Below are 18601 nucleotides of genomic sequence, written 5' to 3'. Positions count from 1 at the left end.
AGTATTAGATAGAAGTATAAATGTGTGTGTTGGTTGGTTGTGTCTGACTCTTTGTGACCCCACGGACTGTAGCCCGCCAGGCTCCTCTGTCCATGGAATTCTCCAGGCAAGAATACTGGAATGGGTTGCCATTCTCTTCTCCAGAAGATCTTCCCAAACCAGGGACAGAACCCAGGTCTCCTGTGTTGCAAGCAGATTCTTTAGCATCTGAGCCACTAGGAAAACCCAGAACTATAAAAAAATTTTATAGTTTTTTAAATCTTTTATAAGAAGATTTAAAAAAAAATAAACAGTTTTATTTATTTATTTATTTGGTGGCACTGGGTCTGAGTTGCAGCATGTAGGATCCAGCTCCCTGACCAGGGATCAAATCTGGGCTCCATACGTTGGAAGCTTGGAATCTTAACCACTGGACTACCAGAGAAGTTCCATAAACATATAGATTTTTATTTCCTCCACTTCCAGGGAGTAGATGTTACATTTATATATTCAACTGATCCAAATAAAGAACTGCCACAAACATATGGTGATTTTACTTTTCATTGAAGAGAAGAGCATTTTACAAATTACAGAATGACTCATAACAAAAAGATAAGGCAACTTTAATATGAGTTGAACTAAACATTAAAAAACCTAAGATTATGGCATCCAGTCCCATCACATCATGGCAAATAGATGGGGAAACAATGGAAACACTGAGAGACTTATTTTTGGGGGCTCCAAAATCACTGCAGATGGTGACTGCAGCCATGAAATTAAAAGATGCTTTCTCTTTAAAGAAAAGCTATGACAAACCTAGTCGGCATATTAAAAAGCAGAGACATAAGTTTGCCGACAAAAAGTCTGTATAATCGAAACTATGGTTTTTCCAGTAGCCATGTGTGGATGTGAGAGTTGGACCATAAAGAAAGCTGAGTGCCAAAGAATGGATGCTTCTGAACTGTGGTGTTGGAGAAAACTCTTGAGAGTCCCTTGGACTGCAAGGAGATCAAACTAGTCAACCCTAAAGGAAACCAACCCTGAATATTCATTGGAAGGACTGATGCGGAAGCTAAAGCTCCAATATTTGGCCACCCGATGTGAAGAACTGACTCATTAGAAAAGACCCTGATGCTGGGAAAGACTGAAGGCAGGAGGAGAAGGGGACAACAGAGGATGAGATGGTTGGATGGCATCACTGACTCGATAGACATGAGTTTGAGCAAGCTCTGGGAGTTGGTAATGGACAGGGAAGCCTGGCGTGCTGCAGTCCATGGGGTCTCAAAGAGTTGAACATTACTGAGTGACTGACCTGAACTGAACTGAAGTTCATATTAAATCCTTGCATCATGGTAGCTGTAGGTACCTAGGGAAGGGGCAGGAGGGAAAGAGAATAGAAGAGATGGATGCGGTGGTTGGAAAGGCCAGCAACCTTCTTGGCTGCATTTTTTGTCCAGGGCTTGTCCTTCATGTTTTCTACCCTAATGATTTTTATACAATTTTAGTGTCTATACAGTTTTAAAAGTAGGAACTGTAATAATAAAGGAATGAAACTTGTATTTGTGTGAGGCTTATGAAATCTGAATCATGAGATTAGGGTCTCACCGTGTAAATTCATGTGCCTCAGACCCACATGCCAGAGCAGGAGGGACCAAGACCTCACCTTCCACAGCATCTGCCCTGCTTTGACCTGGAGTTGAAGCCTCACTTCCTTCCCTGCTCTGTCTCTAGCTCTCAAAGGATCTGTAGCCGTGCAGCTTAGAGAGGATAAGGCATTAAGTCAAAACCCACCTTCTCCTTTATATGACAGACCCACCTACTTTTCCTATGTGGCAGAGTTTCTTAAAGCATGTTTTATAATAGGTACCAGGCCTACAGCTATGCAATACTCAAGTATGTTTATGAAATATTTCCTTCCAAGAGGGTTCCAATGTACATGAGCACAAAAAATGACCTGAGAAGTCCTGCAATGAGAAAAGAAAAAGTTATCGTTTGCCCAGCCTGTGGCATATGCATATGTCACATGAATGCATACTGACTTCCTACACAACTCACTTTAGGAGAGGCTGCTATAGTCTGACTTGGTTACCCCTCAAATCCTTCAAACAAACCAGCATTTTCTGGCCTCATTTCTTTTTTTTTTTTTTAATAGTTTATTTGTTTATTTTTGGCTGTCTGGGTCTCTGTTGCTGTGTGGGCTTTTCTCTAGTTGCAGTAAGCAGGGGCTGCTCTTTGTTAGAGTGTGTGGGCTTCTCCTTGTGGCTCCTTTTCTTGTTGGGGCGCACAGGCTGTAGGGTGTGCCAGCATAGTAATTGTGGCGGCTTAGTGGTTGTGGCACACGAGCTCAGCAGTTGCAGCACACGAGCTCAGCAGTTGCAGCTCCCAGGCTCCAGGGCACAGGCTCAGTGGTTGTGGTGTGCGGGCTCAGCTGCTCTGTAGCATGTGGGATCTTCCCAGACCAGGGACTGAACCCGTGTCTCCTGCACTGGCAGGCAGATTCTTTACCACTGAGCCACCAGGGAAGCCCTGCCCTCGTTTCTCTATTCATGGTATTTCCTGAGGCAAGTATTTACTGTGTAATTAGATGCATAGCGCTACAGGTAGAGCAATAAAACAAAGAGTTTGGGCTCTGGGGTCATGAAAGCCTGAATTTCATCTTAGTTTAGTCACTTTCTAGCTGTGTGGTACTGGACAAATTATGTAGCCTTTCTGAGTCTGTTTTCGTATTTGTAATATAAAGCAGTGATTCCCATCTTTCAGAGGTGTGTGAACTTAGTGATTAGGTACGTAAAGTGTTTGGCATGGTGCCCAGTGCAAGGCACAGAATTAACAGTGGTTACATTACTAATTTCTCTCTCATCATCATTATTTAAATAAATGGAATAACAATTAGATATCCTCAAACAGCTATGTATCAAATTAACCAATTTTTTTCTTTCCTTTTTAGAGGATAATTTGACATGCATATCAAGCATGTTTACTGGTTTTAAGAAATCATTTCACAGAGTATCTCAAGCTACACCCAGAGACAAAATGAGAAACATCTGTCAGAGTGACTGCATTACGGAAATTTACATCTAGCTTAAAAACACTACATAAAGAGGGGATATGTAGTTTAGGGCAACCTGAGGAGCACTCTAATGATGTGCCAAAAGGCTTCCTATTAATTCTTATTTGGTTTGACATGTTTACCAACAATTTGCATTTAAAAACATGAGACATGTGTATCAAGCCTAAATATAAAAAATATATATATGGGGAGTGGAAGCTAATACATAACTAAATAAATATTCAAAAATTTTTTGATAGGTTTTAATGTGCCAAAAGAGAACACTTAGTAGACTTAAACATCAAATACTACCTCCACGTAAGAAAACAACAAACAGGGACTTCCTGGAGATCCCATGGCTAAGACTCCATGCTCCCAATCCAGGGGGCCCAAGTTGGATCCTGGTCAGGGAACTAGATCCTGCAAGCCAAAACTAAAGATCCCACATGCTACAACTAAGACCCAGCACAGCTACATAAATAAATATTTTCCAAAAAAGGAAACAACAAACAAGACAACCTATGCAGAGAGAAAATTTGAGCATGGTCTCTTTGTATGCTACAAGTCTAGGGGTTTTAGCTGATCATCAGTGGGCTAATAATTAGATGGAAAAAGCGAAGAGCAGGAGAATGACCCAGTTGCAAGAAAGAAGAGTCTCACTATTCAAAACAGATTAGGGAGCCTCATTTCTTAAGAGGGATGTTGAAAAATAATACAAGTTTGGACAGTGTGAGGAACGCCCAATCTCGAGAGAACCAAACCAAAGGAAGACAATTTCTAATAGCCCCCTGGGAAGAACAGGTAGAATTTATGAGGAGGCAGATTTCAGTTTAAGGAAAAATTTTAAAACAAATTGAGTTCCATCAACATAACAGGTTCATTAAAATGGAATGAACTCTGAAAGTTTTTAGCAAAAGCTGGGTAAGGCTATGCAAGGGAGAGATTTCGACAGTTGGTGGAGATAGGAGAACATACCATAATCTCTGAAACTTTATCAGTGATAAAGTTTATAATTGTGTCTGCTAAAAGCCTTCCCAACCTCTGAGGCTCTGAAGCCCTTCACCAGGCTCGAGAGAGATGTGCCTGTGTGACTCCCTTCTACTCTCATAGTCCTGAGTCTCTCACATGGCAGGAATCCCCCTAGTTACTATTTATTGAGTACCTATCCTGTACTTGGAGATCTTATACATATTAGCTTGCCTAAATGTCCCGATAATCATGTGAATTTGATAAAATTAACCCACTTCACAGGTGGGAAATATGGAGCTGATTATCTAGTAATGTGATCACTTACTTGTCTAGAGTCCCATAGTGAGTAAGGGCAGAACCTGGACTCAAAACCAGACTTTGAAACAGAATCATACTCTTGCCACTATCTATGGCACCTCTCCAACCACTCTCTCCTGCGACAGGTGATGCTCTGCACTGCCTTTTTCTAAATATGTGTATTTACTTAATATGTTATATCTTATGTGTCTAGAACTTGACTGTAAATTCCTTGAACAAACAGACATGTCTTGCTTATTATGTCCAACAGCATCTATTTCAAGAAACAAGTGCTAATACCAATTAGCATTATTCATTTATTAACTATACATGAAAGTTATAAAGAAAGCTGAGCACGGAAGAACTGATGCTTTTGAACTGTGGTGTTGGAGAAAACTCCTGAGACTCCCTTGGACTACAAGGAGATCTAACCAGTCCATCCTAAAGGAAATCAATCCTGAATATTCATTGGAAAGACTGATGCTGAAGCTGAAACTCCAATACTTTGGCCTCCTGATGCAAAGAACTGACTCATTGGAAAAGACCCTGACACTGGGAAAGATTGAAGGCGGGAGGAGAAGGGGATGACAGGGGATGAGATGGTTGGATGGCATCGCTGACTCGATGGACATGAGTTTGAGCAAGCTCTGGGAGTTGGTGATGGACAGGGAAGCCTGGTGTGCTACAGCCCATGGGGTTGCAAAGAGTCAGACATGACTGAGCGACTAAACTGAACTGATTTATTAAATATTTATTAAGCATCTAGTACTTAAACTCAACATTCAGAAAACTAAGATCATGGCATCTGGTCCTATCACTTCATGGCAAATAGATGGGGAAACAATGGAAACAGTGACAGACTCTGTTTTGGGGGGCTCCAAAATCACTGCAGATGGTGACTGCAGCCATGAAATTAAAAGACGCTTGCTCCTTGGAAGAAAAGCTATGATCAACCTGCTGCTGCTGCTGCTAAGTCACGTCAGTCGTGTCCAACTCTGTGCGACCCCATAGACAGTAGCCCACCAGGCTTCCCCGTCCCTGGGATTCTCCAGGCAAGAACACTGGAGTGGGTTGCCATTTCCTTCTCCAATGCATGAAAATGAAAAGTGAAAGTGAAGTTGCTCAGTCATGTCTGACTAGACAGCATATTAAAAAGCAGAGACATTACCAACAAAAATCTGTATAGTCAAAGCTATGGTTTTTCCAGTAGTCATGTGTGGATGTGAGAGTTGGACTATAAAGAAAGTTGAGTTCTGAAGAATTGATGCTTTTGAGCTGTGGTGTTGGGGAAGACTCTTGAGAGTCCCTTGAACTGCAAGGAGATGCAACCAGTCCATTCTAAAGGAAATCAGTCCTGAATATTCATTGGAAGGACTGATGCTGAAGCTAAAACTCCAAAATTTTGGCCACCTGATGTGAAGAACCGACTCATTGGAAAAGACCCTGATGCTGGGAAAGATTGAAGGCAGGAGGAGAAGGGGACGACAGAGGATGAGGTGGTTGGATGGCATCACCGACACGATGGACATGAGTTTGAGTAGGCTCTGGGAGTTGGTGATGGACATGGAAGCCTGGCATGCTGCAGTCCGTGGGGTCGCAAAGAGTCAGACAGGACTGAGCAACTGAACCGAACTGAACTTAAATGGCTCTTGGCGAAGAACCAGACCTATAGCAATGAACAGGGTAATCAGGTTTCTGACGAAAAAGTAAACAAGTCAATGGCTTCCCTGACTTTCGAACTGAGACATGATCGAGAAAAAGCAGACACCAGCAGTGGGGGAGACAGTCTTCCGCAGAGGGAACAACAAGTACAAAGGCTGTGTGGGAAAAACAAGTTCAGCGTCTTCAGGAACAGAATGAAGTCCAGTGTGGTTGGAACAGAGCCAGGTATAAAGATGGTTGGAGAAGCTGATGGGGCAAAATCATGCAGGGTCTTGCCATTTTGGATTTCATTCCAAATGCAAAGGGAAGACCTAGTGGAATTTTTAGGAAGTGGCTCAATAGTAAAGAATCTGCCTGCAATGCAGGAGAGACAGGTTCAATCCCTGGGTCGGGAAGATCCCCTGAAGAAGGAAATAGCAACCCACTCCAGAATTCTTGCCCAGGAAATCCCATGGACAGAGGAGCCTGGTGGGCTATAGTCCATGAGGCTGCAAAGAGTTGGACATGACTTAGCAATTAAACAACAGCAGTGATCTGATGCACTTTATATTTATAAAAGATCACGCTGGCCTCTGGGTGGCGAAAAGGATTATAGGTTATGCAAGCATCAAAGTAGCACTGGAGGTGAGTGCAGTGGGGACTGGCTCCACGGTGGTGGCAGGGGGAATGCTAAAGTGAAAAAAGGGAATACGTTAGTCGTTCAGCTGTGTCTGACTCTTTGTGACTCCGTGGACTGTGACCCACCAGCCTCCTCTGTCCATGGACTCTCCAGATAAGAATATTGGCGTGGGTAGCCATTCCCTTCTCCAGGCGATCTTCCCAACCGAGGGATCGAACCCACGTCTCCCACACTGCAGGAAGATTCTTTACCATTTGAGCCACCAGGGAAGCTCCTAGGGGAAACGCTAAGGAGTGGTCCAATTCCAGGTGTATTTGTAAGTACAGCAAATGCTCCTTGCTGATGGTTTGGATGTTGGCAGTCTGGGTAGAGAGAGTAAATCAAGAGTGACTCCTAGCTTGTCAGATTGAGCATCCAGGTAGATGCTGAAATGAGAGGAAGGAGATAAATGGGGAAAATACTATGTGGTATGTGAATAGGGTAGAGAGAAGGCAGGAGTTCTATTTTGGTCATATTTGAGATGCCTTTTAGACATTAGAATGTAAGCTCTGTGCATGGAGGGGCTCTGTCTTGGTTCTTTGCTATATCCCCAGCACACAAAACAGTGCCTAGAATATAAGATGTACCTTCGTAAAAATCTGTTGAATGATAAAAGGCGGGGCATCAAGAAGGCAACTGGATTTATGAATGTTTAAATATCTTTGGTGAATGTAGATTCTTGGCAAAGCATAAATTTTCCGCCTTGGCTCCTACATGTGCAGTAAAGACCTCTGAGAGAGTGGTTTTTCAGAGAGTTGAATTAAACATCCTAACAGGGTCAGTTAAGGCAGTCCTGGAGAGAGACTCAAAATCCCAGTCTCTTTCCCACAGTGCTCACTGTCATTCAGTGACACGCCTGAAGGCAAAGAATACAGGGTCTTGAGAAACTGCTGGAGTGTTTCTCTGAGCCATGTTAACTGTTTCCAGTTAAAAATAAATACGTCTCATGTATGTCAAAATCATATTTGTCTGTTTGCTAATTTCCACTGGACGCATTCTTATTTTTATCAGTCCAGGGACTGAAGTAGTAACTTGATGCTTACTTTCAACAGAATAAAACAGGCCTCCAATGAATCTATGGCTTTGGCAGTTCTCTTTCTAGAACGGCTAAATACTAAAGGCATGATGTGAGCCTTAAGCAGGGTAAATAAGAATAAACATATCCTGTCATAGTAATAAAATAGTTTGAATATTGAAGATTTCAAAACCAAGTCCTCTAGGACCAAACAATTAAAAAAAAATACAGAAAGAAAGAAGGAAGGAAAGAGCAAATAAGCAAATAAGCAAGCCATCACACTTAATATTTATTGTTCATTTATCTATTTAGACAATTTTCAACTATTATACTATCTCCAAAGACTGGAATCATTTCCCCCCTATTTGTTTTGGGCTACAGCTTTATTCTTCTCTTTGAAAAACCTGTGCTCCTGAAGGTCTGGAGTCGTGATTCTCAACCATTGGTGGCATCAGTAATATATAGTGGAGCTTTTTAAAAATACAGAGCCCCAGGCCCACCATGGATTCATACAGCCAGAATCTCCTGTGGACTAGCTCCAGACATGTGTGTATTTAAAAATATTCAGATGTCCATTGATTTCATTCTGCTAATCAGCGAAAGCCACCATTAAAGGAAATCACGTTCGATGTTTAAAGCATGAACTCAGGCGTGGAGGGGCTGATTCACAAGATACTGAGCAGATCCTCTCCAAAGCCTTCTCCTGCTGCCCCAAATCAGAGCACAACTAGAGAACAGCCTCCCCCAAAAAATCCACAAAATAACTGTACACCCAGCCTTTCAAGGAGTACAGGTGCAACTAAAGATTTTGAATTTCAAAAGCCATCCCTGTTGGGAGTATAAGTTTCATGCAAAATTGAAATACAGAAAAAGATGAGGAAAAAGATTTGCAGGTATGGTGTGGTCAAGGAAGGAGGATAAAGAAACAAAGGAAAAAAAAATTTTTTTTGGCTGCACTGCGCAGCCTGTGGGATCAAACCCGCACCCCCTGCATTGGGGGCCTGGAGTCTTAACTACTGCATGAGGCAAGTCCCTAAAGTAAAATTTTTATTTTATTCTCTTTTTGGCAGCCTACATTCTCAAGTACCCAGTACCTAAGGAGATTTCAAAACCAAAAAGGAAACTTTAAAAGCCAAAGACCTTAAATCCTATTTCTGCCTGGTACTGGGAGGCGACAGTTTATTCTATTACTCTTCTAGGACAATGTTCTCAGACGTTTTGCAATGCCATTGTCCTACCCATTTCCAGCTCCACAGCCTGCCAATTCAAAGGAGATGCCACATTTTCAATATCATGGAGCCAACAAGGAGGTCAACAGTGCTATACATGTTGAAATAATAAAGAATATTTGAATACTGTTGTGAAGCAAATGGTTTAATTCAGAATAAAAGACCAAGGTGAGGGAAAAGGGCTCTTATGGCTTCTGATTCAATGGCACCAGGTTAATGAATCAAGAATACTGGCTTCAGAAGTCAGACCACCTGAGTTCAAACACTAACTCTGAAACCATGGGTCATTTGCCTCTCTGTGCTTCCATTTTATCTGTTAAGTGAGGGGATAATAATAATAAGCGGGATCTATTATCATTCGTTATTCTGACAATGCAGCTATTTTAGTTTTGTTTGTAACTGACACTGAACCCAGGACTGTGTCTTGGGTCCGCACTAAGTGCTTTACCCACGTCATCTCTCTGACTTACATCAACCATATGAAGTAGGTACTATTAATATCCCCATTGAAAGGTGAGGGATTAGGTACTTGGCTTGAGGTTCCACAGTGGGAAATGATGGACTAAAACCCAGGCACTGTAGATGGGGAAACCTAGGATACTTTGGAAGACCACCGTAAGCTAATGATTCCTCAAGAAAGCTATCAAAACTCCCTGAAGCGGCCTTGCTTCTATAAAGGCATAAATAAATGCACAAGATATACTCCAGGCCATTAGGTGAAAGAAAAATGTCACCACCCGTGCCTACTGGTTTGAGTAAGTGCTATGATAATCCTAGTTTGACCTCATAGGTCAGAGTCTCTCCTGCCTGATATAGGGAGGAGCCAGAGATCTAAGCCTGATATCTACTTAAAGAAGGTGTCTTTCCCCCCTCTCCCTGACTTTCCTTTGGTTATAAAACGGCAGCCTATTTAATCCTTGGGACAGAGCCCCCATGCCTTCCTGCTTGCATCTCTCACAAGTGTCCTATATTCATAAATCAGTTGGACATGATCGAAGCGACTTAGCACGCACGTATTTCTTCAGTCCAGAAACTTCTGAACTAAAATTTCTGTTCCCTGGGGAATGTGGCATGAAATTTCCAGGGAAATGAATACCATTTCTGCTCTCAGAGGTATGCCTCTAGGGAGAAGTGCTTTCCCAAGGAAAACTCTAGTTTTCCAAAGAGAGCTGAAATTTCCCTTACCCTGAGAGAGCTTTATTACGTACCTCATGAGTATTCCAATATGAGGGAAAATAGTTTGTACAGCAGTCCTGAGCAGAGGATTTGTTTGGCTTTCTGCATGAAAGAGTATGAGGGTGGGGGACAGGAAGCTTTGATAGGAAACTTTCCTAACAAGGTTGAATGTACAAATTCAAAACCAATATTTTTTTCTGAAGTATTTCAAGTGAAGGAACACATTTGGTCATTGTTGTTGGTTTAGTCACTAAGACGTATTCAACTCTTTGCAACCCCGTGGACTGTACCTCTCCAGGCCCTCTGTCCGTGGAATTACCCAAGCAAGAATACTGGAGTGGTTGCCATTTCCTCCTCCAATGGACCTTCCTGACCCGAGCCAGGGATCGAATCCTGGTCTCATGCATTACAGGTGGTCTTGTGCATTGCAGGCAAATTCTTTACCAACTGAACCACAGGGAAGTTCCCATTGGTCATGATGATATGTTATGCTTTTTTCTACTATGCTAAAATGGTCTTTCCTGGGCTATGAACAGAGAGACTTAGATGCTGGAATTTGTCAAAGTGATCATGATCCCTTAAAGAGTATATTCTTTGCAGCTGAAGATGGAAAAGCTCTATACAGTCAGCAAAAACAAGACCAGGAACTGACTGTGGCTCAGATCATGAACTCCTTATTGCCAAACTCAGACTTAAATTCAAGAAAGTAGGGAAAACCACTAGGCTATTCAGGTGTGACCTAAATCAAATCCCTTAAAATTATACAGTGGAAGTGACAAATAGATTCAAGGGATTAGATCTGATTGAGTCTCTGAAGAACTATGGATGGACGTCCCTAACATTGTACAAGAGGGGGTGATCAAAACCATCCCCCAGAAAAAAAGTGCAAAAAGGCAAAATGGTTGTCTGAGGAGGCCTTAAAAACAGCTGAGAAATGGGGAGAAATGAAAGACAAAGGATAAAAGGAAAGATATACCCATTTGAATGCAGAGTTCCAAAGAATAGCAAGGAGAGATAAGAAAGCCTTCCTCAGTGATCAATGCAAAGAAATAGAGGAAAACAATGGAATGGGAAAGACAGGAGATCCCTTTAAGAAAATTAGATACCAAGGGAACATTTCATGCAAAGATGGGCTCAATAAAGGACAGAAATGGTATGGACCTAACAGAAACACAAGATATTGAGACAAGGTGGCAAGAATACATAGAAGAACTATACAAAAAAGATCTTCACGACCCAGATAACCACAATGGTGTGATCACTCACCTAGAGCCAGACCTCCTGGAGTGCAAAGTCTAGTGGGCCTTAGGAAGCATCACTACAAACAAAGCAAGTGGAGGTGATGGAATTCCAGCTGAGTTACTTCAAATCCTTAGAGATGATGCTGTGAAAGTGTTGCACTCAATACACCAACTAATTTGGAAAACTCAGCAGTGGTCGCAGAACTGGAAAAGTCAGTTTTCTTTCCAGTCCCAAAGAAAGGCAATGCCAAAGAATATTCAAACTACCGCACAACTGCACTCATCTCACATACTAGCAAAGTAATGTTCAAAATACTCCAAGTGAGGCTCCAACAGTATGTGAACTGAGAATTCCAGATGTTCAAGCTGGATTTAGAAAAGGCAGAGGAACCAGAGATCAAAATGCCAACATCTGTTGGATCCTAGAAAAAGCAAGAGAATTCCAGAAAAACATCTACTTCTACTTCATTGACTACACTAAAGCCTTTGACTATGTGAATCACAACAAACTGTAGAAAATTCTTAGAGATAGGAATAACAGACCACCTTACCTGCCTCCTGAGAAACCTGTATGCAGGTCAAGAAGCAACAGTTAGAACCAGACATGGAACAACAGACTGGTTCAAAATTGGGAAAGGAGTACATCAAGGCTGTATATTGTCACCCTGCTTATTTAACTTACATGTAGAGTACATCATATGAAATGCTGGGCTGGATGAAACACAAGCTGGAATCAAGGTTGCTGGGAGAAATTTCAATAACCTCAGATATGCAAATAACGCAACCCTTATGGCAGAAAGCAAAGAGGAACTAAAGAGCCTCTTGAAGGTGAAAGAGGAAAGTGTAAAAGCTGGCTTAAAACTCAACATTCAAAAACTAAGATCATGGCATCTGGTCCCATCAGTTTATGGCAAACAGATGGGGAAACAGTGGAAACAGTGAGAGACTTTATTTTCTTGGGCTCCAAAATCACTGCAGATGGTGAATGCAGCCATGAAATTAAAAGACACTTGTTCCTTGGAAGAAAAGCTATGACCGACCTAGAGAACATATTAAAAAGCAGACTCATTACTTTCCTGACAAAAGTCCATATAGTCAAAGCTACGGTTTTTCTTGTAGTCATGTATGGATGTGAGAGTTGGACCACAAAGAAGGCTGAACATTGAAGAATTGATGCCTTTAAACTGTAGTGTTGGGGAAGACTCTTGAGAGTCCCTTGAACTGCAAGGAGATCAAACCAGTCAATCCTAAAGGAAACCAACCCTGACTTTCATTGGAAGGTCTGATGCTGAAGCTGAAACTCCAATCCTTTGGCCACATGATGGAAAGAGCCGACTGATTGGAAACGATCCTGATGCTGGGAGAGATTGAAGGCAGGAGGTGAAGGAGACAACAGAGGACAAGAGGATGTATGGCATCACTGACTCAATAGTCATGAGTTTGAGCAAACTCCGGGAGATGGTGAATGACAGGGAAGCATGGCGTGCTGCAGTCCATGGGGTTGCAAAGAGTCAGACATGACTGAGCAACAGAACAGCAAGGAGATTCTGGCTGAAAGGACTCAAGCCCAGACAGTCTTTCTCTGGTCAGATGGTTTATTTATTCTTATGATCTTTCCTACAGAGTTAAGCTGCACCTTGGCACTCTTTATAGAGGGGGTGCCCTTTACACTGTTGAACTGACATCTGGTGAAACTCACCAGATGGAAGGGACAGGCAGCACCTGAGTGTCACTCTGGGCTGCCTACATTTGTGTGTCTAGAGAAGCAGGTTGATGATGGCTCAGGCTGACCAAACATGGGAGGGTGCAGGAAGGTCACCTAGGGTAAAGAGCCAGGGAGAATCTCTCCTGAGCCTCCTGGGGTCTCAGTCTAACTGAGGGCTCAGTCTTGGGCTCGCCACCTGCCCTTGGATCAGCTGGTTGAAGAGAGGAGCTCTGAGAATGGTCTTGCTAAGACCTACTCATAAAGAAAAACTGCTCTCTCAGGGCATAGGATGATGAATTCTGACCCCAAAGGCCATCAGTGTGTGGACAACCAGACAAAAGCAGGCCATACTGAGGAGGCATAAGGTTTGAGAACTAGTGACTCATACACCGCTTCCCCAAACCATGTTCCATCACAGCCCTTCACAAGAAAAGGGCATGAACTCAAAGCAAGTCAGGATGCTCATCCATCTGTATTTGCCTTTCATCTCTTCTCAAAGGCACGTGATAAAGTATGTCATCTCTTTGGAAAAATTATCTACCAAAAAATGCCTCTCTGTCTCCTTTTTGAAGAGATAAATGGCTCTGGAATTCGAAGAGAAACTAAAAACAGTAAGATCAAAAAGAATGTGGATTAGAAGTAGAGGTGGGAGAAAGGAAGAGTAGGGAAAAGAAAAATATGATTTGAGATTGTCAGAGCAAGAGACATTGGGGGTGGCCAGGAAGTGAGCCTGCTGAGCCTCAGAGGAAGAAGAGAGAACACTGGCTTCTTGGAGCTTCAGAACAAGAATATGACTACAGAGAGGTGTCTGGGTCAAAAGGGTTCAGCAAGCCCTGCCTTCCAAACCAAGGGGAGCAGGATTGAGCCCACCCCTAGGACCTCCTGGTGTCTCAGATGATAAAGAATCTGCCTGCAATGCAGGAGACCTAGGTTTGACCCCTGGGTCGGGAAGATCCTCTGGAGAAGGAAATGGCAACCCACTCCAACATTCTTGCCTGGAAAACCCCATGGACGGAGGAGGCTGGTGGGCTCCAGTCCATGGGGTCACAAAAAGTTGGACATGACTGAGAGACTAACACTTTTTACTTCTCATTAGGACCTCCTTGACCACCACTGGCTTGGGGGCTGGCTTCTCGTGCCTGCTTCTGCTTACTTACAAGGATAAAGAAAAGTCACTGGCAAGTACCAGTCTTGACATCGGGCAGGAGAAGGGGAAAGGGGGAGAAATTCTGCTTCCAAGCCACAGCCTAAATTGATTTTAAATGATTTATCTCCTGGCCTTCCTTAACGTAAGCCAAACCCCTTTCAGTTATTTCATGACTGTACTTGGAGTTGCATTTTCACCGTATTTTCCTAAGAATTAAAGTTATGCAACACTGTCTGACAGGAATGAGGGATAGTCTTCCCTTTCCCCAACATTAAAGTCTTTATGTAAAGAGCTGTTAGGATTTGGGAAACTTCTAGCTCATGATCACGTTCTCCTGACAATTAGGAGCAAGCTGCCTCAGACCATGAGGCTTTCCTGCTCATGACAAGAACTGGTTGTATTGTATTCTTGCCCAGAATGGCCTCCTCCCCTTTCCTGAGATGGTCCCCCTCTATCCCAACCACCCCTCAAGGCCTGGCCGCAAACACCAGCGTGAAGCAGAGTCTGATCACCCACCTGGATACTTCAGCTCCCACCATCTGTGTCACTCACACTGCACACAATTTCTGCCTTTTTTGGTATAGATTTGTGCCCCTGCCTGACTACAGTCTAAGACTGGTAGCTTCTGGCAGCCACAGACTGTTACTCACTTTCCTTAGAGCTTTTCCACTATGGTCTCCTGCTTCTGAGAAGTGCAGAAAACACGTCAACTGCAAGACTGAATGTGGGAACAAATGCATTTGCCTTTCTCCTAAGTGACTAGCAATGAAGCTCACTCTTCTCTTTGTCTCACTCTTGTCTTTGAGATTCTCCCATGTTCAACAAAAGTATATTTTACTTCCACTGAGGAAAGTGCACTTATTTTGTATACCGAATTCTGAAAGAACCAAAGCATGGGATAATAATGTTGTAAATTTTCATCCTATATTGTTGTTCAGTCGCTAAGTTGTGTCTGACTCTCTGAGATCCCATGGACTGCAGCCCACCAGGCTTCCTTGTCCTTTACTAACTCCTGGAGTTTGCTCAAACTTATGCCCATTGAGTCGGTGATGCTAATTTCTTATTTAAAAGAGATGTTTAACACACCAGTTTAAAAAAGAGAAGGTTACAGGATAGTAGGTGCTCCATAAATAAATCTTGAGTGAGTGAATGAATGAATGAATGGTAATAGGAAATTGGATAAAAATAGAAATGGTAGGAGAAGTAGAAAAAGAGTAGATGCACAAGAAGTTAAAGGAGACCTTGGGCTAATTAAACTCTAAGTCAGAAATGCTTATTTTACTACAAACTTTAACTTGGTAATTCAACAAGTAGAGAGGCAGGCAACTGATTGAGAAGAAAACATACTTTAAAGACAGACATCTGGATGATGACATCACTCAGCCACTGTGTGACCTTGTACAAGTGACTCAACCTCTCTGAGCTTCACTATTTTTTAAAAAAAATCTTTTAACTTTGAAGTAATTTTAGATTTACAGGAAAGTTACAAAAATACAGAGAGTTCCTGTACATAGTTCACCCAACTTCTTCCAGTGTTAGCATCTTTCATAATCATAGTCCCATTATCACAACAAGGAAGTTAACATTGATACATTCATACGCATTAAACTACATGCATTATTAGAATTTCACCAGTTTCCCATCAATATCCTTCTTCTAGTCCAGGATGTAATAGGACCCCAAGCTATATTTAGTTGAGCACAAAATTCCTGGTCTCCTCTAGTTTTTGACAATTACCGTTCATGACCCTGACGCATTTGAAGAGTAGAATATCCTTCAATTTGGGATTGTCTGATTTTTTTTTCTCATGTTTTGGTTCAAAGCCCAGGCTCTGAGACCTGACTCTGTGGGCTTCAATATCGCTGCCACCTACTACCTATGTGACCTTTTGAAAAGAATTCCATCTCCTCGTGTCTGTTTCCCCTTTGGTAAAACGGGGTTAATGACAAGAATCTGTCTCCCAAGGTTGGTTGCGAGGAACAAATAAGTGGCACAGGTTAAATAATTAGCACGGCAGTGCCAGATGACTATTAGCGATTCCTATGAATCATGGATCTCCCTTTGAGGAATGATGCTCAGGGCATCTCTGGAACAAAGAACTGTTGGAGCTCAGCCTCTAACACTCTCTTCATCCACTGGGCCTCACTGTCATGATACAACCATCAGCAGGGTCATGATTGACAGGCTATGGAGGCTGCAAGATGAGCTGCTATGGTTGGAAAGTGTTTAAGTAACAAAGGTTGATTGATCCTCTGCCAATCAGAGATATATGAGACCTAGGATAGTCTCTTAGCATTTAGGTAGTTTACTAAATGACGAGGAAACTACTGTATTTGTGGAATTCAACCAACCAACAACCACCAAACACACAGACTGAAATTCTGTGTTTTAATATTCAAGACAAGGAAATGAAGTCTAAAAGAAATAAAATATAGAACAGAAAGCTCTGGGTGTGGGGTTAGGCTATGGAGTGAAAGTATTCTTTAAGTCCAAGAGTGCAGCATCCCCTGACTCTAGAGACCTGCCTCTCTATCCTGTCCTTCATCCTTGGTCCAAGGTCACAGGGTGTCCAGCAATTGGCTCTTTTGCTCCCAGCAAGCTCCTAGACCTCTTGCAATACCTCCCTTCTAGGTGTTCCCAGACTCTGGTCACACCTGTCCTTTTTAGAGGTTGCTTCTGGCAAGGTCTCGGAGGCCTTGGAGGGACTTTCTGGGGCTGAGAAATTGATGGTATACAGAGGTCAGGAATGAGGCAATTCATTGTCCTTCAAGACCATGTTCCTCCCAGCTCTTCTGACCCAGGTGTATTGGTGTTTAATTTCTGCGGGGGAGAACTGACAATAGAAGATGGAGTGGGCTAGAAGGACCCCATGGGCAAGGGATCATGTCATCAAACTCCAAATTAAGACACCTAGGCTTACGAGCACCAGGAGGAGATTATTTGAACATGAGCCCAGAGAGAACATTTTGGCAAGGGCATACAGAAAATGAGGGGTTCTGGTTGTCCAAAGGGTGAAAGCTTGTAGAACATGGTTATGCTAGGGGATGGAGATGGGCTCAATTAGGTTGAAGGGTAGAGTGGAGTGAAAGGGAGGATGACAGTGTGTCTATCCCATTGCCTGGAAAGGAAACAGTTATCATGGAAGCGTCAAGACAGACAGGTAGATGAGATAGCAGTAACAAACAGACCTAAAAGGGGAAATGCCTAAAGGTCACTTACTAGCAGTTAGATAAAGGCAAATATCATATGACATTGTTTATGTGTGGAATATAAAACAATGGTACAAGTGAATTTATTCACAAAACAGAAGTAGAGTCACAGATGCAGAAAACAAACTTACGGTTACCAGGGGGAGAGTGGGGGAGGGACAAATTGGGTGATTGGGATGGACATACACACACTATTATATATAAAATAGATAATTAATAAGGCCCTATTGCATAGCACAGGGGACTGACTCTACTTAATATTCTGTAATGTCCTATAAGGGAAAAGAATCTAAAAAGACATATGTATAATGAACAGCTTATTCACTTTGCTGTACAGCAAAAACTGATACAACATGATAATCAATTATATTTCAATTAAAAATTAACTAAAAATGAAAACAAGCACTTACTCGTGATTCAATCACAACACATCTGAGAGCGGCTTCTTACCTCATTAAATCTCATCACAAGATCTTCGAGGGCGTTGTGCTCTCCCTTCTGGGAGGTAAGAATGGATGCTGAGATGGATGCTTTGAGGCAGGGCAGGGACCTCTGGCGTTCTGTTGTGCCCAAGCCCCGGGTCAAGAAGAAAAGATAGTCAACTGGCAAGACCCTTCGGTAAATATTTTGCTCCTGCTCCATCAGGATGCTGGCGACTTCCTCTGGGAACTGGATGAGGGGCTTCAGATCAATCAGTTCCTTGCTGATCCCAGCTGAACTTGAAGGAAGGGCACTGGAGTTGGCCATAGAGGTGCCTGGTTGGCGTTCTGAAATAAAGCAACAGAAGCCATGGTTACACTGTGACTGGTAACCCCTACCACAGATATTTGGGCTTCACAGGTGGCACTAGAGAACACTAAAGAACCAGGAGATGTAAGAGACACAGGTTTGATCCTTGGAATGGGAAGATCCCCTGGAGGAGGCCATGGCAACCCACTCTAGTCCTTGCCTGGAGAATTCCATGGACAGAGGAGCCTGGTTGGCTACAGTCCATAGGGTCGCAAAGAGTTGGACATGACTGAAATGACCTGGCATGCATGCATGCACAGCAGATATTTACTTGAGAGCCATTGAGAATCTTACAGCTTTCACCCTAGATGTACATCGACAGATGAAGGGATAAAGAAGTTGTGGTACATATATACAATGAAATAATTCTCACTCATCAAAGGAACAAATTTGAGTCAGTTGAACTGAGGTGGATGAATCTAGAGCTTGTTATGCAGAGTGAAGTAGATCAGATAGAGAAAAACAAATAATGTATA

The 18601-nt window shown here is 42.6% G+C and overlaps 1 protein-coding gene across 2 annotated transcripts in view; it reads right to left on the bottom strand.

The window, feature by feature from the left end:
- Nucleotides 1–18601, bottom strand: part of PLCE1 (phospholipase C epsilon 1) — a 376762-nt gene that overhangs the window by 144124 nt on the left and 214037 nt on the right. For both annotated transcript variants that reach the window (XM_019953110.2, XM_070780500.1), the window contains one exon: nucleotides 17787–18103. In XM_019953110.2, the coding sequence (XP_019808669.2) occupies nucleotides 17787–18103 (317 nt within the window). The remainder of the gene's footprint in view (nucleotides 1–17786; nucleotides 18104–18601) is intronic.

This window comes from Bos indicus, chromosome 26, assembly GCF_029378745.1.
Source record: "Bos indicus isolate NIAB-ARS_2022 breed Sahiwal x Tharparkar chromosome 26, NIAB-ARS_B.indTharparkar_mat_pri_1.0, whole genome shotgun sequence".
Lineage (NCBI taxonomy): Eukaryota > Metazoa > Chordata > Mammalia > Artiodactyla > Bovidae > Bos > Bos indicus.
Note: the sequence above shows the minus strand (reverse complement) of the source record. Positions and strands in the feature narration are given on the sequence as shown.